At 42.6% G+C, this 18,504-nt stretch overlaps 1 protein-coding gene across 2 annotated transcripts; it reads right to left on the reverse strand.

Annotated features, from left to right (window-relative positions):
- Positions 1-87: 87 nt before the first annotated feature.
- LOC117462224 (WD repeat-containing protein 48) lies at positions 88-17,745 on the reverse strand. Of its 2 annotated transcripts, none has more exons than XM_034104353.1 (18): positions 17,649-17,745; positions 16,906-17,046; positions 16,702-16,777; positions 16,398-16,610; positions 16,169-16,257; positions 14,732-14,833; positions 14,429-14,653; positions 13,064-13,138; positions 12,683-12,785; positions 12,510-12,607; positions 11,319-11,426; positions 11,112-11,208; positions 10,642-10,737; positions 10,384-10,489; positions 10,209-10,296; positions 1,800-1,876; positions 1,489-1,681; positions 88-1,402 (listed from the first exon to the last, which is right to left on the reverse strand). In XM_034104353.1, the coding sequence occupies exons 1-18, from the start codon at positions 17,694-17,696 to the stop codon at positions 1,307-1,309; spliced, it is 2,031 nt and encodes a 676-aa protein (XP_033960244.1). In that variant the 5' UTR covers positions 17,697-17,745; the 3' UTR covers positions 88-1,306. The 2 variants fall into 2 exon arrangements, with proteins under 2 accessions (XP_033960244.1, XP_033960243.1); XM_034104352.1 differs by having other exon boundaries at positions 16,702-16,780.
- Positions 17,746-18,504: the final 759 nt, after the last annotated feature.

Raw genomic sequence — 18,504 nt, forward strand, 5'->3', positions numbered from 1 at the left:
GGTTAAACAATCATATCACTTTAAAAAAGAAAAATCGTCCCTTGTTTTTCTTGTTCCGCACACAAACACATCCATTTACAATCCCCATAATGTGTCATTGTTAAACCATTCCAATTTATTTCTTTGAATGCCTAAAATATACATATTTCACAAATTATTACAAGGGATATTGCAGCGTCATGGCCTAATTGTGGTACCCATCATGATTTTGGCCAATTAGATCTCACTCGATGCGTCCCCCCCCGTGATGGCGTTACACTCTTCATGGCAAAAATTAACTGCGGAAAATGTACAATGAAAAGATCTGCAAGAAGAAGAAAAAGTGTTTTCCTGTTCACTTTGGAGATTTCCACATGGTGATATATTTATATATTCTCTTAGATGAGATTCCCCTTCAAGTTCTATTCATTGAACTATTAAATCTAAATGAATACATTAGGAAGAGCCCTCACTGCTCATGAACCAAGGGTAAGCATGTTATTAAAGATATATAACTTTAATTTCCCCGATTGCTAAGATGACTTGGACGACCACTAACAAGATTTTTTGGGTTGTATTAAATACAACAAATTAAATATTTTAAACATCCAAGTCAAATTAATGACCGTGAATGTGCTCTAGGGATTTTGGAGAAAAAAAAGAAATGTTAAGTAAACTGTACAACAACGGAATAAAACTGCTGCAAATGAAAGTCACTGAAATCAAAAAAAGTTGTACACATATTTACAACAACGAAAAAGAACATTGAGACCAGCACAGCTAAAAAAGACAGACAAGTGCTTCTGTCAATGAGGTTTCAAGCTCTGCGGTAATTTGATGTCTAAGAGTTAAGATGACAGCAGAACAGAGGAGAGGCTGTGACGCTACCCAGAGACCAAGTGCCCCGATCCTGCTGAGTGTTTGTGGAACAAGGACAGTTTCCTGGAATGTACTAGAACAAACAAAACAGTCTACTACATCCATGTGCATACACACACACACACGCTTGGACACAAACACATACCGTCCCTTCAAAATAAAACGCCAATCAGAGGGAAAAAGAAAGTCCTTTCTTCAAACTGTAAAAAGAAAGAAAGATGAAACTACGGACCCTTGTGTCCCCGGTGTCTCTCGGCTGCTCCGGCCTGTTCTGGTCACTTCTCTATGATACACTGATACACCTCGAGCTTCGTTTCCTCACACATTTTTCTCATTGATACAGCGACTCTCGACCACACGACGATTTTTTTTAGGGTACTACATGTCAGAGGTGGGTGGTGATTGGCAAATGACGAAGAGTTCGTGTTTGTTTTTTAAATGAGCATTTTCACGTGGACTTCTGCCTATAGTGAAGCGTCAAGTCCCCTCCGCTCTTCCAGATAAAATGTTTAACTGTTCGCAGGTCCATGTTGGGATCTAGAACCTGGTTGGAGGATGAAAAGATAATAGGTTATTACAATGACTTAGCTCGTAGCTTTGACACCAATACATCTGGAGCAAAGAGCCCACCTGGTCTTGACACATTAGTTCGATCTTCTCCTCGGCGAGCATGGCCATGTCCTCCTCCTTCTCCTGATCCCCCGGCTTGTCGTTGGCCGAGGAGCTGGTGGTCTGCGACTCGTTGTCCAGGTTGATGATCTTCTCGTAAACGTGCTCCATCACCTTCCTCACCTGGAGCATGTCGCTGGCCGAGAGACGGTCCCTGCAGACAACGCACGGGGAAATCAGCACTCCAAGCATCCATGCCTGTAGATGTACGGTTGTTTTTGCATCCCATAATTAAAAAGGAATCACACCCCCAGAGTAGAAAAGACACTTACTTCTTTAGAGTTTTTGCTCCGGAGGAAGAATGGGGCTGGAGGTAGAATGGGATTTTGTTGAATTTGGGCATATTTTTCTGGAATAGAAGAGGAAAGATGATGCGTGAATATATGAAACATTGGATAAGGAAAGAAGATAACTGTTAGTGCACAAGGTGTTTTATAAAGATGCTAATAATGTCTTCCTTGGAGAAACAAAGAGACATTCTTTCAAGACGAAATTCTAATTTTCCAAAGCAAATAATGGAATAACATTAATGATGGCTGAATTCCATTTATCTCCTCCAGTGGCAGGATCTGTAGAATGCGTACATCAGCGGTTCAAATCTGTTTTTGTGAAGTACATCTCATTTTCCTAACTGTTAACAGCACCAAGCCCACAGAATCTGATCGGTTCCATTTGGATTAGGTCCACCTTCCTCTGCGGTCAGATACAGGGATTTGTTTTGCAATGAGACCTCAGTCTAAATGTTTAGAATCCATGTGACTTTAACTTCCCTCTAGATTGGCAGATGTGAAATGTCTGCACTGGCAGGAGTCACTCAGTGAATGCAGATGCTAATGGTGTTGTCAGCGAGAACCGCTAAGGACGTCACAAGTAATCCTGATTACACTTGTGATTAACACCTCCGTAGATAATTAGCCGCCAATGCTCCAAAAAAAAGCCAGTTAGAAATGTGTCTTTTTACTTATTCTAGACTTAAAACCACCTGAAATTCGCCATAAAAAAAGGTGAATACAAATTCTGAATCAAGCACTGAATCTCGCAGTGAGAACTTTGTGACCTTTTATATAGAACCTTAGCTTTTCCTTCTATGACACAAGGCCAGGCAAGTTTATTTATATATCACCTTTCAACACAAGGCATCTCAAAGTGCTTTACAAAAATGAAAACATTAAGAGCATTAAGAAACAGAGCAGATTGATATTTAATCATTAAATGTGAATAAAAGAAACGTACAAAAAGCCACTAAAAACATCCTCTTCCTCTATAGCAGGGGTATTCAACTAAAATTCAACAAGGTCCAGTTAGAGAAAATCTTCCCATGCAAAGGTCCGGAACTTCAAAATGTCTAACTTGCTTTATGAATTAGTGTGATATATATTTAAGTAGCCTGCAGCTTTATCAACGTCTGCATGTAATCAACAACTGACTGCCAGATAAAGAAAGTACAATTCATAAACAACAATATTTATTGTCAATTAACATTGAACTATAAAGATATACAGTAAATACTGTGGATATGTGTAATGTTCCTCTCGGGCTGCATTTAAAAATAAAATGGAAAAAATAAATAAAATAGCTTTTGAAAATGTGTGCATCTCAAAAGTGCTTAATTTTAGATAAATAATTATCACTGGCCCCGTGTATCTCCTAATCGCAATAACCGGCCTGCTCTCGTCTATCCCACATGCTCCACTGACATCCAACATCTAGTTTCAGGTGGCCTGTGGAACTGCCAGTCAGCTGTTCCTAAGGCTGACTTCATCTCTGGCCACGCCTCCCTGCAGACCCTGGATTTCCTTGCTCTCACTGAGACCTGGATTACTCCATTCAACACATCCACCCCAGCAGCTCTCTCCACAGCATATTCCTTCTCCCATACACCCAGACCCACTGGCAGAGGAGGTGGCACTGGTCTCCTGCTCTCTCCCAAATGGAGCGTTTCCCTCTTCAAGCTACCTAACTTCGCTCCTTCCACCTTTGAATTCCATGCCGTCACAGTAACCCATCCTATACAATTAACCATTGTTGTTTTCTACCGTCCACCAGGCGCCTTGGGGGACTTCTTGGAGGAATTAGATCATCTCCTCTCACACATCTCTGAATCTGGCCCTCCCGCTGTACTTCAACCTCCAGACGGGGACGATAGACGAACTAACATCTCCGCCTTTGCTTTCTCACTGTCTCCGTCCCCACCAACTCATAAAGCTGGCAATGTCCTTGATCTCATATTCTCAAGGAACTGCGCTACTTCTAACCTGTCTGTAAACCCGCTCCACACATCCGATCACTTCTTCATTTCATTCTCTCTACCCCTTTCCAAACATAACAAACTAATCTCTTCTCATCCTGCACCTGTCCGCCGTAACCTCTGTTCCCTCTCCCCCTCTACCTTTGCCTCATCGGTGCTCTCAGCCCTCCCTTCCTCTGACTCATTCCAACTCCTGCCTCCAAACTCTGCTGCAGAAACTCCTCTCTCATCCTCTCTGGACTCTCCCCGTCCTCTCACATCTCGGCAGGCTCGTCAGTCCCCTCCTGCTCCCTGGCTAAATGATGCACTGCGTGCTAATAGAACCGTCCTTAGGGCAGCAGAGCGGAAACGGTGGAAATCCAAACACCGCGACGACCTCCTAACCTATCAGGCTCTCCTCTCCTCTTTCTCTGCTTCGATCTCTCAGGCAAAAAGCACTTTCTTTCAAGATAAGATCCAATCTTCCTATTCCAATCCTAAAAAACTATTTTCCGTCTTCTCCACCCTCTTGGACCCTCCCCCTCCTCACTTCTGTCAAGCGACTTTGTTAACCACTTTGAAAAAAAGGTTGATGATATTCGCTCTTCTTTTTCTGACTCACCGATGAGCAGAGATGGGGTCGTTACTAAAAAAAAGTAATATATTACATATTACTTTAAAAAAAAGTAATATATTACACTACTTCGTTACTATCTACATAAAGTAATTCGTTACTTTACTCGTTACTTTACTCGCAGGGCCGGCCCGCCCCTCCCTACAGGCAGATCACGCAGACTGCTAAAGTTTCAAATGTTCTCTTTAGTTCAGTTTCCATTGTCGCATAAGACTGATCCAGATAGCTCCTGAATGTTTTCCTATCTGACCATGGCTGTCCTCTGTCTCCTGCTATCTGACCGTGGCTGTCCTCTGTCTCCTGCTATCTGACCGTGGCTGTCCTCTGTCTCCTGCTATCTGACCGTGGCTGTCCTCTGTCTCCTGCTATCTGACCGTGGCTGTCCTCTGTCTCCTGCTATCTGTATATTTTGCGCAGTCTATCTCTGCTCACGCTGTTGCGTCAGCGTATTCTCCTGCGTGTTGGCCATGTGTTGCACTGGAGCCAGACTTCAGCCGAGCACGTACGAACTGCGCATGCGTGAGTGGCAATAACTCTCCTTACCAGCAGGCAGCGGTACTGTGTATTCGTCATTCAAAACAAGCAACAACCGGAAAACAGAGAAGAAGAACTACGTGTGTGTGTGTGTGTGTGTGTGTGTGTGTGTGTGTGTGTGTGTGTGTGTGTGTGTGTGTGTGTGTGTGTGTGTGTGTGATATAAATAAACAACAGCTATGTGCGTTAGCTTCACCTAGCATGTGTTCTTTGCAGGTGTTTGTTGAGGTTTGATTATGACTGATTTTAGAAAGTAACGAAGTAACGCGTGTCGGGGCAATGTTAGTAACTGTAGTGTGATTACTGGATTATAAAAGTAGCGCGTTACACTACTCCGTTACCGACAAAGTAATATTATTACAGTAACGCGTTACAAAGTAACGCGTTACACCCAACTCTGCCGATGAGTCACCAGACCCTCTTTTCACCCACACACTGACCACCTTTTCCCCTCTCTCGCCAAGTGAGGTTCTTACCCTCATTACCTCTGCCCGCCCTACCACCTGTCCTCTGGACCCTATCCCTTCAAACCTCCTTCAGACTATCGCTCCTGATATTCTACCGTTTCTCACCCATTTCATCAACACTTCTCTAACTTCTGGTCACTTTCCAAACAGTCTCAAGGAGGCAAGAGTAAACCCTCTCCTAAAGAAACCCACTCTCAACCCGTCTGATGTTATAAACTACAGGCCTGTCTCTCTCCTCCGGTTCCTGTCTAAAACACTTGAACACGCTGTCTTTAAACAACTCTCCTGTTATCTCCATCAGAACAACCTTCTAGATCCGCACCAGTCTGGTTTCAAGGCAGGTCACTCCACAGAAACTGCTCTCATTGCTGTCACTGAGGAACTGCACACGGCTAAAGCAGCCTCCCTCTCCTCTGTCATCATCCTGTTGGACCTGTCTGCTGCATTCGACACGGTGAACCATCAGATCCTCCTTCACACTCTCCAAGAACTTGGAGTGTCAGGTTCTGCACTTTCCCTCCTCACCTCATACCTCAAAGACCGTACCTACAGGGTAACTTGGAGAGGGTCCGAGTCTGACCCTTGTCAATTAACTACAGGGGTCCCTCAGGGCTCTGTTCTTGGTCCCCTCCTCTTCTCCCTGTACACAAACTCGCTCGGATCTGTCATTCACCCGCATGGTTTTTCAAACCACTGCTAAGCTGACGACACCCAATTAATTCTGTCCTTTCCCCGCTCAGAGTCCCAGGTCGTCGCACGCATCTCTGCTTGTTTAGCTGACATCTCTCAGTGGATGTCCGCTCATCACCTCAAGCTCAACCTTGACAAGACTGAACTGCTTTTCCTTCCGGGAAAAGATTGTCCCACTCTTGACCTGACTATCAACATCGGCACCTCTGTTGTTTCCCCGACCCAGACTGCAAGGAATCTGGGTGTGATCCTAGATAACAACCTGTCCTTCACTGCAAACATCGCTGCTACAACCTGTTGCTGCAGATACACGCTTTACAACCTGTTGCTGCAGATACACGCTTTACAACATCAGGAAGATACGTCCCCAGCTGACCCAGGAAGCGACGCAGCTTCTGGTCCAGGCTTTCGTCACCTCACGCCTAGACTACTGCAACTCCCTCCTGGCTGGTCTACCTGCATGTGCCATCCGACCTCTGCAGCTCATCCAGAATGCAGCGGGTCGTCTGGTCTTCAACCTTCCTACATTTTCCCACACCACTCCGCTCCTCCGCTCCCTCCACTGGCTTCCGGTGACTGCTAGAATTCACTTCAAGACACTGGTACTTGCGTACCATGCTGCGAATGGATCTGGCCCTTCCTACATCCAGGACAGGGTTAAACTGTACACCCCAGCGCATGCACTACGCTCTGCATCAGCCAAACGACTCGCTGCACCCTCGCTGCGAGGGGGACCCAAGTTCCCATCAGCAAAAACACGTGGGTTTGCTATCCTGGCTCCAAAATGGTGGAATGAGCTCCCCATTGACATCAGGACAGCAGAAAGCTTACACACCTTCCGGCGCAGACTGAAAACTCATCTCTTTGGACTCCACCTCGAGCCATAGAATGACTAACAAATAACTGCCAACAGAGCACTTATATACTAATAAAGGACTGGCTTATCTATAGCCAGTTGAGTAGCACTTGAAATGCTTGGCTCTATGAAACCTGATGTACTTATATGATTCTGTTTTGTTCAAGGTTGTGTCTTCCTGGTCGAATGTACTTATTGTAAGTCGCTTTGGATAAAAGCGTCAGCAAAATGCAATGTAATGTAATAAAATAAAGTGTAGCAGCAGCTTGAGTTTCTCTTTTTCTTTGTTAACCGTTTCACATCATGACTTAACACTTTCAGACGATTATAGAACAATATTAATCTTTACACATCATAACAATTGAACAGTTTTAAAGTTTCTCTTTCTTTCCCTCTTATATTGCAGTCCCTCACTCACTTTTTTTTTTAATTCAGTGCGAGAATTGAGCTGGAGCTTGTCCTGCCAGGAGTTTAAATCTGGGCTGAAATGGTGTCAGGGCCATTCTCATACACAGGTGCTCATTGGTTAGCCTGCGCTGGAACGATATTTAGTTTTTGTGACCTCAGTTCTGACTTGAGAGGGAATGTTTGGTCAAACACTTTGTGTGTTGTCTCATAGTGGCGTGTCAGCACTTTTAATGAGCGGCACGGTCTCTGAACAAATGAGACACACTGGCTCTGTGCTCCCAGTGGGCAGGATAAACATGAATGAGTCCGTCCACTCGGGGTTAAAAGCTCTGTTCTCACTGTCCACTTTCCTCTTCTTGGAGAGCGCCATGTGTAATTATGTGTCTCTCCCTGTCTGCCGCTAACACGCCTGTTCACTCTTCTCTCCGCTTCTCTCCCTGTATCGCTAATTAATCTCTTCACTCACTTTCCTCTCCGCTTCTCTCTGCCGCTCTCTCGTCTCTTCTTCTGTGTTTCGCTCCCTGTATCGCTCACTCGTCTCTTTTGCCCCCTGTTGGCAGCGAAATTGAAATCCTCTATTAATGTATTGATTATAGGTCCGGGTCCGTATAGGTCGGGGTCCGGATCCGGACCATGGTCCGCCTGTTGCCGACCCCTGCTCTATAGTGACATTTAAAAAAGCATATCAGAGTAGAAAATGCTTGTTAGCATGTTGTGTTTTTTTAGCAACAAGGGTTTTGATTTATTTTACAAAAATTACAAAAGCACACACGTGTTACCTAAAATCACAAGCGGCATACTGGCAAACATGTATTAAGTAAGCTTCTCTGAATGAATGAGCTATACATGTATAACGCACAAACACATGAGCCTACAAATGTTCTTTTTATAGTCTAAATAACCTGTAATAATTTGTACTTATTTAGTGGGAATGCTGTTAACAGCATTCCCACTAAATAAGTACAAATTACAAATATGTTCTTCTACGCACGAAAAGTTTAGTATTCCGCCGGTATTTTGCCGCGCTTCTCCTCCCGCATTGAACATCGCAGAAACTCCGTTCAAACATCAAAACGTTCAGCGCGGTCGGGAATCGATGGCTCTTACTTTTCTCATTCATAATTTTCATAATTCCAGAGATACATCCCATAATTCATCACATTTTTAACATTGAAGTCAATGGAGGAAATCTTCAGACTTCAACAAATCTTCATGCGACTTCAACTGCTAACTGTTCATTCATACTTTCACTCAGAAACCTCATTCCAACTTTAAAATGTTACACATCTTTCTGACATTATTCGTGTAAAACTACTTTTAAATCTGATTCTTACTTTTAGAGATATTAAACATTGTTCAGACCTTGTTTTAGAGGTTTTCTTCACATTTTAACTAGAGTGCGTGATGTCACAGCTAGAGGGTAGAAAATCTTGAAATTTGCCTTCATATATTTTTTTTAAACTGCCATGATTCCCAAACCCTACATTCCTGAGACATAATTTATCATGACAAACGTAGGAAAACATCTCGTAGCTTGAAAAATGACAAATAATTAAGCAAAAATAATTAAACAAAACGCCTCTTGAGGGCATGAAGTGACAAAAACTTTCAACATGCCTCCATTAAAGCCCATTGTAATTTCAGGCAGATATTTCCTCACGGTAGCAGCCACACACCTTTAGTTAAACTGCCAAAAAGGCCACATTATTAACCCGAAAGTACACAAAAATTACACTCCAGATACTCAACTTCCTTAACATGCTTCATGTTTTGAAATTTCACAGATATCCGTTACGGTTCTTCCACAAAACGTTCACATGTAAGAGGTTTATCTCATTCAGAACAATAGAAACCTTTGATCTCTGGACACCTCGTTAGCTCAAATATAAACACACGTGTAATGGAACACGATGATGTCATCACTCCAACTGACATGCTCAGAGCAGCAGACTTCAACAGTCCAGCCGTGAAGACATCTTCGGGACAGTTTTGAGATTTCTTCAACTGTCGTTGCCATGGCAACACATTGCTCGCCTTGAAACACGGTTTTCTTATAACTTCAGTGAAAATACTCCAAACAGCCCAGAACTTCACAGGTTTGGTAACGATGCAGCCATCAACGCATCTAAGCGTATTATGGGGTGTCATCAAATGTCGTTGCCATGGCTACAGACTACTCGCCATGAAACAGGATGTCGCTGTAAGTCCAATCGTCCCCCAATCTTCACTTGTATATCACCGGTCCATGCCTCAACAGCTCTACGCCAAATCTGAGATCTTACCATATGCCATTTCCATGGAAACTCATTCCTCGCAATAAAAAATGATGTCGCTATAACTCCTATGCAAATGGTCAAAAAGTGCTCAAACTTTACCTGTGTGCCAACAGTCCGGCCGTGAAGACATCTACGGGACAGACAACACAATGCTCGCCTGGAAACATGGTTCTCTCATAACTTCAGTGAAAATACTCCAAACGCCCCAAAACTTCACAGGTTTGGTAACGATGCAGCCATCAACGCATCTAAGCGTATTATGGGGTGTCATCAAATGTGGTTGCCATGGTGACAGATCATTTGCTATCAAGTTAGTTCAGAAGTTTGCAGTTCAAATATTCTGCTGCTTTTCCAAGCCTTTTCACTTTCTTTTCTTCTCTCATCACACATTCAAGCCCCCAGTGTTCATGTATCATTTCAATCTAAATTCTTCACTTTCTTCTTACACATTACATTTCAGCATAGCAGTTTAGCATCAGATTTTTAGCATAAAGCATTCCCACTAGCAATTTCTTCAGGAATTGCATTCTCTAGTTAATTAATATTAGTTAATAAAAAAAAAAAAAAAATTAAAAAAAAGTTGTACTCACATCTACCGTTATGTCTATAACCCACTGTGGAACGGTCTCGTTCAGCAGCATGGACTCCGTCTCTCCACCTGAATCTCTACATAGCAACCTGCAACACCAGATCAAATGAGTAAAACATCTATAAACAAATATAATCTGATGAGGCACAGTGATATTGTTGATGGTGAAACATTACCTAAATAAAGTTCTGCCTCCTGCCTCTCCAAAGATGACTGGCGTGTGTGGTGGCACTTGGAAATATCCATTTCCTTTCTGGACCCGGTTCTCCTGCTCTCCGTTCACTGTGGGCACAAGAACACGTTCCTACTGTGAGACAAACTCGGTGAGGTTTACAGAGAGCAGCAGGAAGTGATGTGGAGAGAGCAGCCTTCACAGAGCATCACTGCAGAGGGGTGTCTGTTTTGCCAGTGGCTGGATAGTCCCCCTTCCTTACCGTGGTTCACCTCGTTCTCCTCCTCATCCATGGGGTTGATGCGAGTTCTGGGCCAGAACTCCAGCAGAGCCTGGAGCAGGAGTCCACCCAGGTTCACTGTGGGGAAGAGGGGGGGAATTAAGCTAGCAAGTTATCAGAAGACGCAAGTTGTCCTTGCATTGTTCTGTTCAGTTTAATGTGAAGATTGTAGTAGAGGGACATCTCGGTGTAGTGAATGCTTTTATGTGTGGAAAAATAAATCCGCAAAGAGTGAACATCAAGAAATCTCTGCTGGAAATTTTCTTTTCAAATGTTTTTGTACTGAGGTTACTGTGGAATCTGGTGCCGTCAGCCCAAAGACTTTAATTACTTTCAGTAAATACATTGAAACGAAAAAGACAGTAAAAACCACCAAAGCTGCCAATAGAGTTAGCTTTAGTTCTGCATGAATAAACAGTTTTTATAAAATGTAATTAGGTCAGATATCTTACACTTTGGGTCGGATCCATCAGAGCTTGAAAAGCCGGCGTCCTTTGCAGAGACCCAGGCAGCAAAGCAGTCGCTTTCATCCAGCGTGATGGTGAGCATCTGTTGAAAAAAAGAAAAATGTATAAAGACCATTACACTGACTTAGGAAAATAAAGTCCCATCCGCTGATACAGATGTAAAGCTATGTTATAAGCAGGTTTGAGACTCACCCCGGTTTTCAGATCGACAGAGAACCAGTTTGGCACGTAGACCATCTTAAAGCGCTTTTTAATCTCTTCGTCAAACTCCACTTTCCCCAAGTCTTCACCCTTGCAAGCCTGGAGTGATGAAAACATGAAGTCAATACAAACCACAGGTATCAGCAAAAGTGAATTAACACTGGGCTTTATTTAACCGGAGTGACTGATTTCATTGGTTAAGCTGATTTCATTGGTTAAGCTTATAAAGGGAACAGGGCTCAAATTAAAGAGGACATATTATACTCTGTTTCAGGTTTAATAATGTTATGTTGTGACACTACGGTGACATGTTTACATGCTTTAATGTTCAAAAAGGTCTTTCTTTTTCTCATACTTTGACCCTCTGTCTGAAACCAGAGCCAAGACTGCTCTGACTGGTTAATTGGCAGGGTCTGTTGTGATTGGTCAACCGCTTGTAGATGTCCCGCCCCTTAGCCCATCACGGACAATGTGTTGGAACGCTAGCCAATAGAGGCGTAAGTGATACGTAGTGATGACACTATGTTAGAACATTTTAACAAAGGATCCAATGGAGACGTTTCAGGCAGGTGGGGGTGTGTGTGTGAGGGACACTTCCTCTGGAGGGGAATTTGGGATTTTAGCCTTTGCAGACCCTTTACATGCATAAAAAACCTATACAACACAATACAGGAAAGGGAAAACCCCAAACACATGACGAGGGGTTACGTATGCAGTGTTTCCCCTAGGTTTACTGCCTTGGCAGGGTGCTGCTCGGGTAACCCACCAACACGGGGGTGCCCGGGAAAAAAACCGTAGGCACATTACGCCCGGGGAGGGCGTCAGATGCCCACTGATCCACAGCCCCCCCCCCCCCCTCCTCACCAGTCCTGTGTTGCCCCAGCAAGCACAGACGATGAGAAAGAGCCAGACATGTCCAAGAGATAAAACCTTTCTCTTTCTTTCTCGTCTATGCTCAGCTTGTTCACTCCCGCTCACTGAAGAGAAAAGGATGACAGTCAGGAGGCGAGGCCTTCTTTTATATGGTGAGATGCGCGCGCATTCAAGTAGGCCCGCCCCGGGCTTGCAGGATATGATCAAGGGGTAGTACCCATAGAGTCCAGTAGAGGGCGGAGCCTGTGAGATATATAACAGGGCCTCTTAAAACTCTAACATACTTAGAAATAACATCATGGAGTTTACCTTCAGGACGTCCCAGAAAGCCACATTGTTGTTGGTATCTTTGGTGAGTATGTGTCTCTTATCGTTCAGAATGTGGCACTGTATGATACTGGCTCCTCCTGCAAACACAACAGAGAAGGTTTGAATGTCCAGCAGGGGGATATAGAAAATAATATAGCTTGTTAAACATTTACCCTTGATGACTTGTTCTGGCTGAGTGCACAGAGGCGTCAGAGGGTTGGTGCAGTCGTTGTCGTACTCCCCTGATGATCGGAAGTTGTGCATTCCCTTTAGAGACTGCACGCACAGAAAATAAATAATCATGAGAGACTGTCCCAGATTGTAATAATCATTTAAATCACTCCCTTGCAGCAATAAAAGTGATTAATGTAATGCAATTATCTGTTGTGTATCAACCACATCCTCACAAAGCTGGTTTTAATTCATACACAAATTACAGGAGGATTACAACAGAACAGCATTAGCTTCAGCTTTGACCGCATGCAAACGTCTGTATTCTGCAGTCATTATGCTCACAGTGGACCGCTGATCTCAGAGGTGTCACGCATGCTTACCCATTTATTAACGGATGACTTGGTGGTGGAGACCCAGATTGCAGGAGGAGGGTCAGCAGATCTGTCTAGTTCCATCTGGTCAACAGAGAGGGGAAGGTTGAATAACTCCAAATGGTCAGATATGAGCACAGGAATAACTGAGGAGAATATGGGTTTTTAATACCTTTTCAAAGCTGTTGGAGCTATTCATTGATTTATATTATAACAGGCAGGTTTGGGCACCTGGTGATTATGTATATATTGGAGACAGGTATTGGTGGGATTAGCACACCAAAATTGGCTCGTGTTTTTTCCAGGGAAAGAGAATAGGTGAAACCTCTATGGTGTTGGATTATTGGATTACAACAAAATAAATGCACAAAAAGATGTTCATGCCAAACCTTGAATATGTTCCTGCTTTAAGATGAGCTTTTTGATACCCCAGCGGCAATTTCATTTGGAATTTATTCTTTTTTTAGTTTTGTTTCATCCGCTATAAAAACAGTACAACTTTTCTTTAAAATAACCGCTTTTGGTGCTATTCTTCTCGGGTTTGATTTCAAGTTTATAAAGTTAGTCGAGTTACATATAATATAAACTGCAAACATATGTAAAATAAAAAAATTAAAAACAATAATAATAATAAAAAAACTCCTGGAGAGGTTTTTTTTTGGCCGCCAAAGTTGAAAGGGAGAAAGAGGGGATGACCCAGGTCGGATTAAAACACGGGTCCTCCGCACAGGGATCAAGCACCAGTCAGTATACGGGCCGCTGTAGAGCTACATTTGGATTTATTTAGGCAAAAGACTCTTTCCCATTGATGCTGTGCGAGTATCTGTTTTCTCCTGGTGTAACATTGGACGTCACAAACGCACAAATAAAAGTCTCACAGTAGAAAGCAGCTACAGGGGTTAACTCTCCTTTATAGCTGTTATTTCAAACTCCCAAACCACAGTTGATTATTGCTGTAGGAAAGAATAATACAGATTTTGATGAGTTTTATTTAGTTTCTGTCAAGTTTGAATGAAGAATGTTTTTTAAAGATCAGCAAGGTAAGGTTACAGTTTCCTCCAATGGAGTCTGGTGGCTTTAAGGGATAGGATATTAATAGTGTGTTTTGTAAATCAATACATAATACCAATAGTCCAAATCCCTTAGATTCAATTTAAAAATGTGGGTTAAATTCTGCGTGTCCACCCAGGTGTCATGTTTAACTGGAGACAATTCTAAGGTTTTTCGTTAAGGACAAAAGCCAGATGTGTTATTTTTCTCCAGTGGAAAAAGGAGCATAATACATTTCCCAAATAAAAGTTACTAAAAATATTCAAGCATACATTTTTTATGAAACCATAACTGCAGATTTGTTTCAAGGCAACGGTTTCTTACTTTGAGCACCGGGGCCTTCTCCTCACAGATGAGCACGCGGATGTCGGGGTTACGCAGGTCGGTGCAGTAGATCTTCTTGTCTCGGCCTCCAGAGTACACGTGTGTGAAGGCCTCGTTGACCTGCAGGGCCCACACCCCCTCATCGTGGACCCTGTAGGTGGCGATGCACCTCTGCTGACCCAGGGACCACAGGCGGATGGTCCCGTCTGAGCTGCCCGACAGACACTGAGGGGAAGGACAGCGCTTTAGGCTTTATTATTCCTCTTTAAACAAGCCCTGCATGATTTAGATATCCAGACTCACTTGAGTGCCGTCTCTGTTCAGCAGCAACGACTTCACGTTGTCTGTGTGTCCCTTAAGCTTCATCAGTTTTGCACATGTTCGGGGATCCCACACTCTCAGAACCTGAAGGAAGAATAGAGGAATGTTTAAGACAGGAACACTTCTTCACAACATTTACATACACACTATGAACACATTACTGTGACTAAAAGTAAAATAACAGTTTAATTAAAGCATTGCCATGGTTACTTCCTGTAACCATAGTTTGTAAATTATTGTCCCCACAGATGTTTGGTGACCTACTGGAAATCTTACAAACATCTCAGCGGAAATGAAGAGAGGTGATGCACATTTCCAATATAGTTTCAGGTTAATCATTTGTATAAAAGTCATACACAGGATGTTTACATGTCAGGTGAAATGATCAGTGTTGTAATTGATCTATTTTGTTGTGACAGGAAAAGAAATATTTTTTAGATTAAAAAAATATTTTTCTGCCTTTTATATCACTATCTTTAAAAGGTGGGGTCGGTAATTTTGGAGAAATCAGCTCGAGTGCGCTAGAATTTGAAAATACACAGCCGGGAAAAATCTGCCACTTCCTTACAGAGCCCCTCCTCCAACACATACGAACGCGCACATGACCAATGAGGGCACGAGATAAGTTTGTGCACAGATGGAAGGCTGACAGGCAAGTAGGCCATCCAGTTATTTTAGCCGGGCCGGCTAAAATGATTGGTCGTGCTTTTTACAGTGCTACGGCTCCCACAGATTAAAAATTGTTATGGATTTTTTGTCAAAGCACTTAAGATATTCATTGCTATCGGGATGTTAAGAGCATTCCATGGAATATAACAAAAAGTGTCTCGAGCCGGTTTCTCAAACTTACCTACCCCACCTTTAAGTACAACTAAATCCATAGTTTTACAAAATATCTTTAGTCTGCTGTGATATTAGCTGTTCAATGAGGAGTCATTAAGACCCAACAGTCAGTCGCTGCATTTAATTCTCTTTGTATGTTATAATCCATAATTACCCGTCATATCTTGAGGATAATACATACATATTAATAAGCATTACATTCCCATTCATTCAATGACATTGTCTAGTTTATGTATTAGTGGTTGCATTTATAAAAGGCATGGAGGATAAAGATGAACACAGACAGCAAGCTCACTTTTCATGTCAACACACAGAGCAGATGAGAGATTATTTCCCCCTTTAGTTACAGCTGAGGACAATAACAACACTTTGGGCCTAAACAGTTAAATATGATCATTGCAAATGTACAAGGTTAGTTTATGTGTGTGTGTTGCCTCGGACAGATGACTTCTCTGGTCCATGTTAATATTGCACTCGCTACGCGGGCGGAAATCCTGCATTATGCGCTCCCTGCCCCTAATCTAGTTTCATTAAACTAATGTGGAAATGTGTGTATCACACTGATGAAACCCAAACCTTTTCAGTGGATCCGGATACAATGACCGTGCCCATCTGGTTCATAGCCAGACTGTAGATAGAGTCCTTGTTCCCACTCAGTGACGAGGCTGTTGCAGAAGGATTATAGTGAGTCCACAGGTACAGAATATCTCTCCAAGCCATTAAAGAAAACTCACAACACTCAAAACCACAGTATATTTTGGACATAAATTGACACAACTGCCACTGAGTATAACCACATACTTACTGGTGACAGTGTTGTTGGAAGCAGTGAGTGCTGTTAGTGTGTTCACATCCCAAAGGAAGATCTGCCGGTCGAGGCCTGCTGATGCCACAAGCTCCTTGTCCTTAGCGTAGGCCAGAGCTTTCACATAGTCCTTGTGTGTTCGTAACGTGGACATACAAAAGCCTTTGTGCGCGTTCCATACTTTGACTGTTGTATCTGATGAGGCAGATATCACTGAAAATAGAAGACAGTTATACAAGTTAGCAAGAATAGCAGAAAAATGTATGCCTTAACCCGTAATAAAGTCAACAGTAATAACACTCACATGTTTTGCCATTGCAACAGAGAACTATGTCATTAACCCAGTCTGTGTGATGCTCCATTGAGGCAATATATGGATCCTGCTGCAATAAATGGGAAGATAAATTAAGACACTAATACCATAAAGCAAAATAAAAGAAGATGCATTTGGCAATACAGCTCCATTGAGCCTAATAGTTAAATAGATTCAGAATAAAGGAAGTCGTACCTTATGCTGGTAGACACTCCATATCCGGATGATAGAGTCTCTTCCAGCAGTGAAGAGCCGGTTTAGAGCGGGGTCTAGCTGGAGTGCATTCACCCCATTCCGGTTGTACTTCTCCACCTCATCTCTAATGACATAGGACACCTGAAACACAAAGAGGAGCGTGAGCACCGAAATCACACTTTCAGGACCATTTCTGGATTACCCCACAACACACCCACCTGCAACGCGCTCTTATATTGCATGACATGCAGTTAGTTTAGGAAACGTGCAGCGTGGCTAAATGACATATATTAAAGATGGATTTATGTTATCTATGGACACAATCAGAATTTATATGGTGCTTTGATTTGCTAAACAGAACCACCGAGACATGTACGTTTCCCAGCAATTAGACCGAGCCGAGATACTGTGCAGCTAAGCTACCATAAAGGCTGTAACAGCATTAAACATGCAGCTAACACAGCGCATCAATCATTTGTGTTAACGTACAAGCTTAGTAGTAATGCTTTAACGTATTTACCACGTACGCATGTGCTAATTGTTTATAAGAATATGTTATCTTTTGGACGCCAGCGTTAGCTCAGGACGCTAACAACTATCGCGAGCTAAGCTAGGTGGGTTAGCTGGCTTGAGTCATGACTCATAAGAGCAGCAATTTAGCTGTCTGTCAAGTATCCGTGAAACACTTTTTAAAATGAATGACATTATGTTGCCGTTGCCATTATGCATCTGTTACAATGTACCTGTACTTTTCTCCGCCCAGCAGCATTTTGCCTGTGATGCGTGGCCATCTTGCATGTTGACAGTCAATTCATGTGATGCTACATCCGGGGAAAAAAGAAAACATATGCACCTGAGCTTTATGGGTAATGTGTTTTCCAGACTGGACTTGTTTCGCAGTAAAGATGTTTGTTGGAAGTCATTTGCATGGCATTAGACGAGCTAGGCATCTGGCTCGGGCACCTAACTAAAGGTCCCTTTTATTTACCAACTTACAATTCTAAACTGTTTTAAGGCCCTCTTCAAACTGCCAGAAATTAAATAGTTTTGAAGAAATGTGCTTGAATACCCCAAGTAGAACAACGGGTTAACAAATAGTAATCACTACATTTTCAGCCTGCCTATTTATTTTGAATTCTGTATCATGTCCAACATATGGCCGATCCTACATGGGATTATAAACACCATAGGCCTACATCTTCTGGGCGTGCATAATAAAGCATGTGGAAATAAGGAATTAAACACAAACACAAGATACAAAAAAGAAGAAAAATAAATAGAAAAGCAAAGAAACAAAATCATTATCCCATAAGAGCTATCTACCAGAACTAGGCCTACCTAGCATATATATATATATATATATATATATGTATATTCAAGGTCTCCCTTGAAAAAGAGATCAATGATCTCAATGGGACCTGTATACCTGGTTAAATAAAGGTTTGAAATGAAATGAAAATATTGTTGGCCACTAGAAGGCGCAAAAGAGACCAACACCAGGCGTTTGGCGGTAGACTGCTGGGTCATCCAAAAGAAAACAACACAACATCTGAACATCCCATTGGAAACACACAACAGAAATGTTGACAGTTTGTTCAA

The sequence above is a fragment of the Pseudochaenichthys georgianus genome, chromosome 17 (assembly GCF_902827115.2).
Source record: "Pseudochaenichthys georgianus chromosome 17, fPseGeo1.2, whole genome shotgun sequence".
In the NCBI taxonomy this organism is placed as follows: Eukaryota; Metazoa; Chordata; class Actinopteri; order Perciformes; family Channichthyidae; genus Pseudochaenichthys; species Pseudochaenichthys georgianus.

Excerpts from the sequence above, each read along its gene's own strand:
- LOC117462224 (XM_034104352.1), bottom strand. The coding sequence starts at position 17,696 with ATGGCCACGCATCACAGGCAAAATGCTGCTGGGCGGAGAAAAGTACAG. Across the intron at positions 13,139-14,428 it reads AGAAGGCCCCGGTGCTCAAA|ATGGAACTAGACAGATCTGC; the intron begins GTAAGAAACCGT and ends TCTGTTGACCAG. Across the intron at positions 1,877-10,208 it reads TTATAGACATAACGGTAGAT|AAAAATATGCCCAAATTCAA; the intron begins GTGAGTACAACT and ends CTTCTATTCCAG.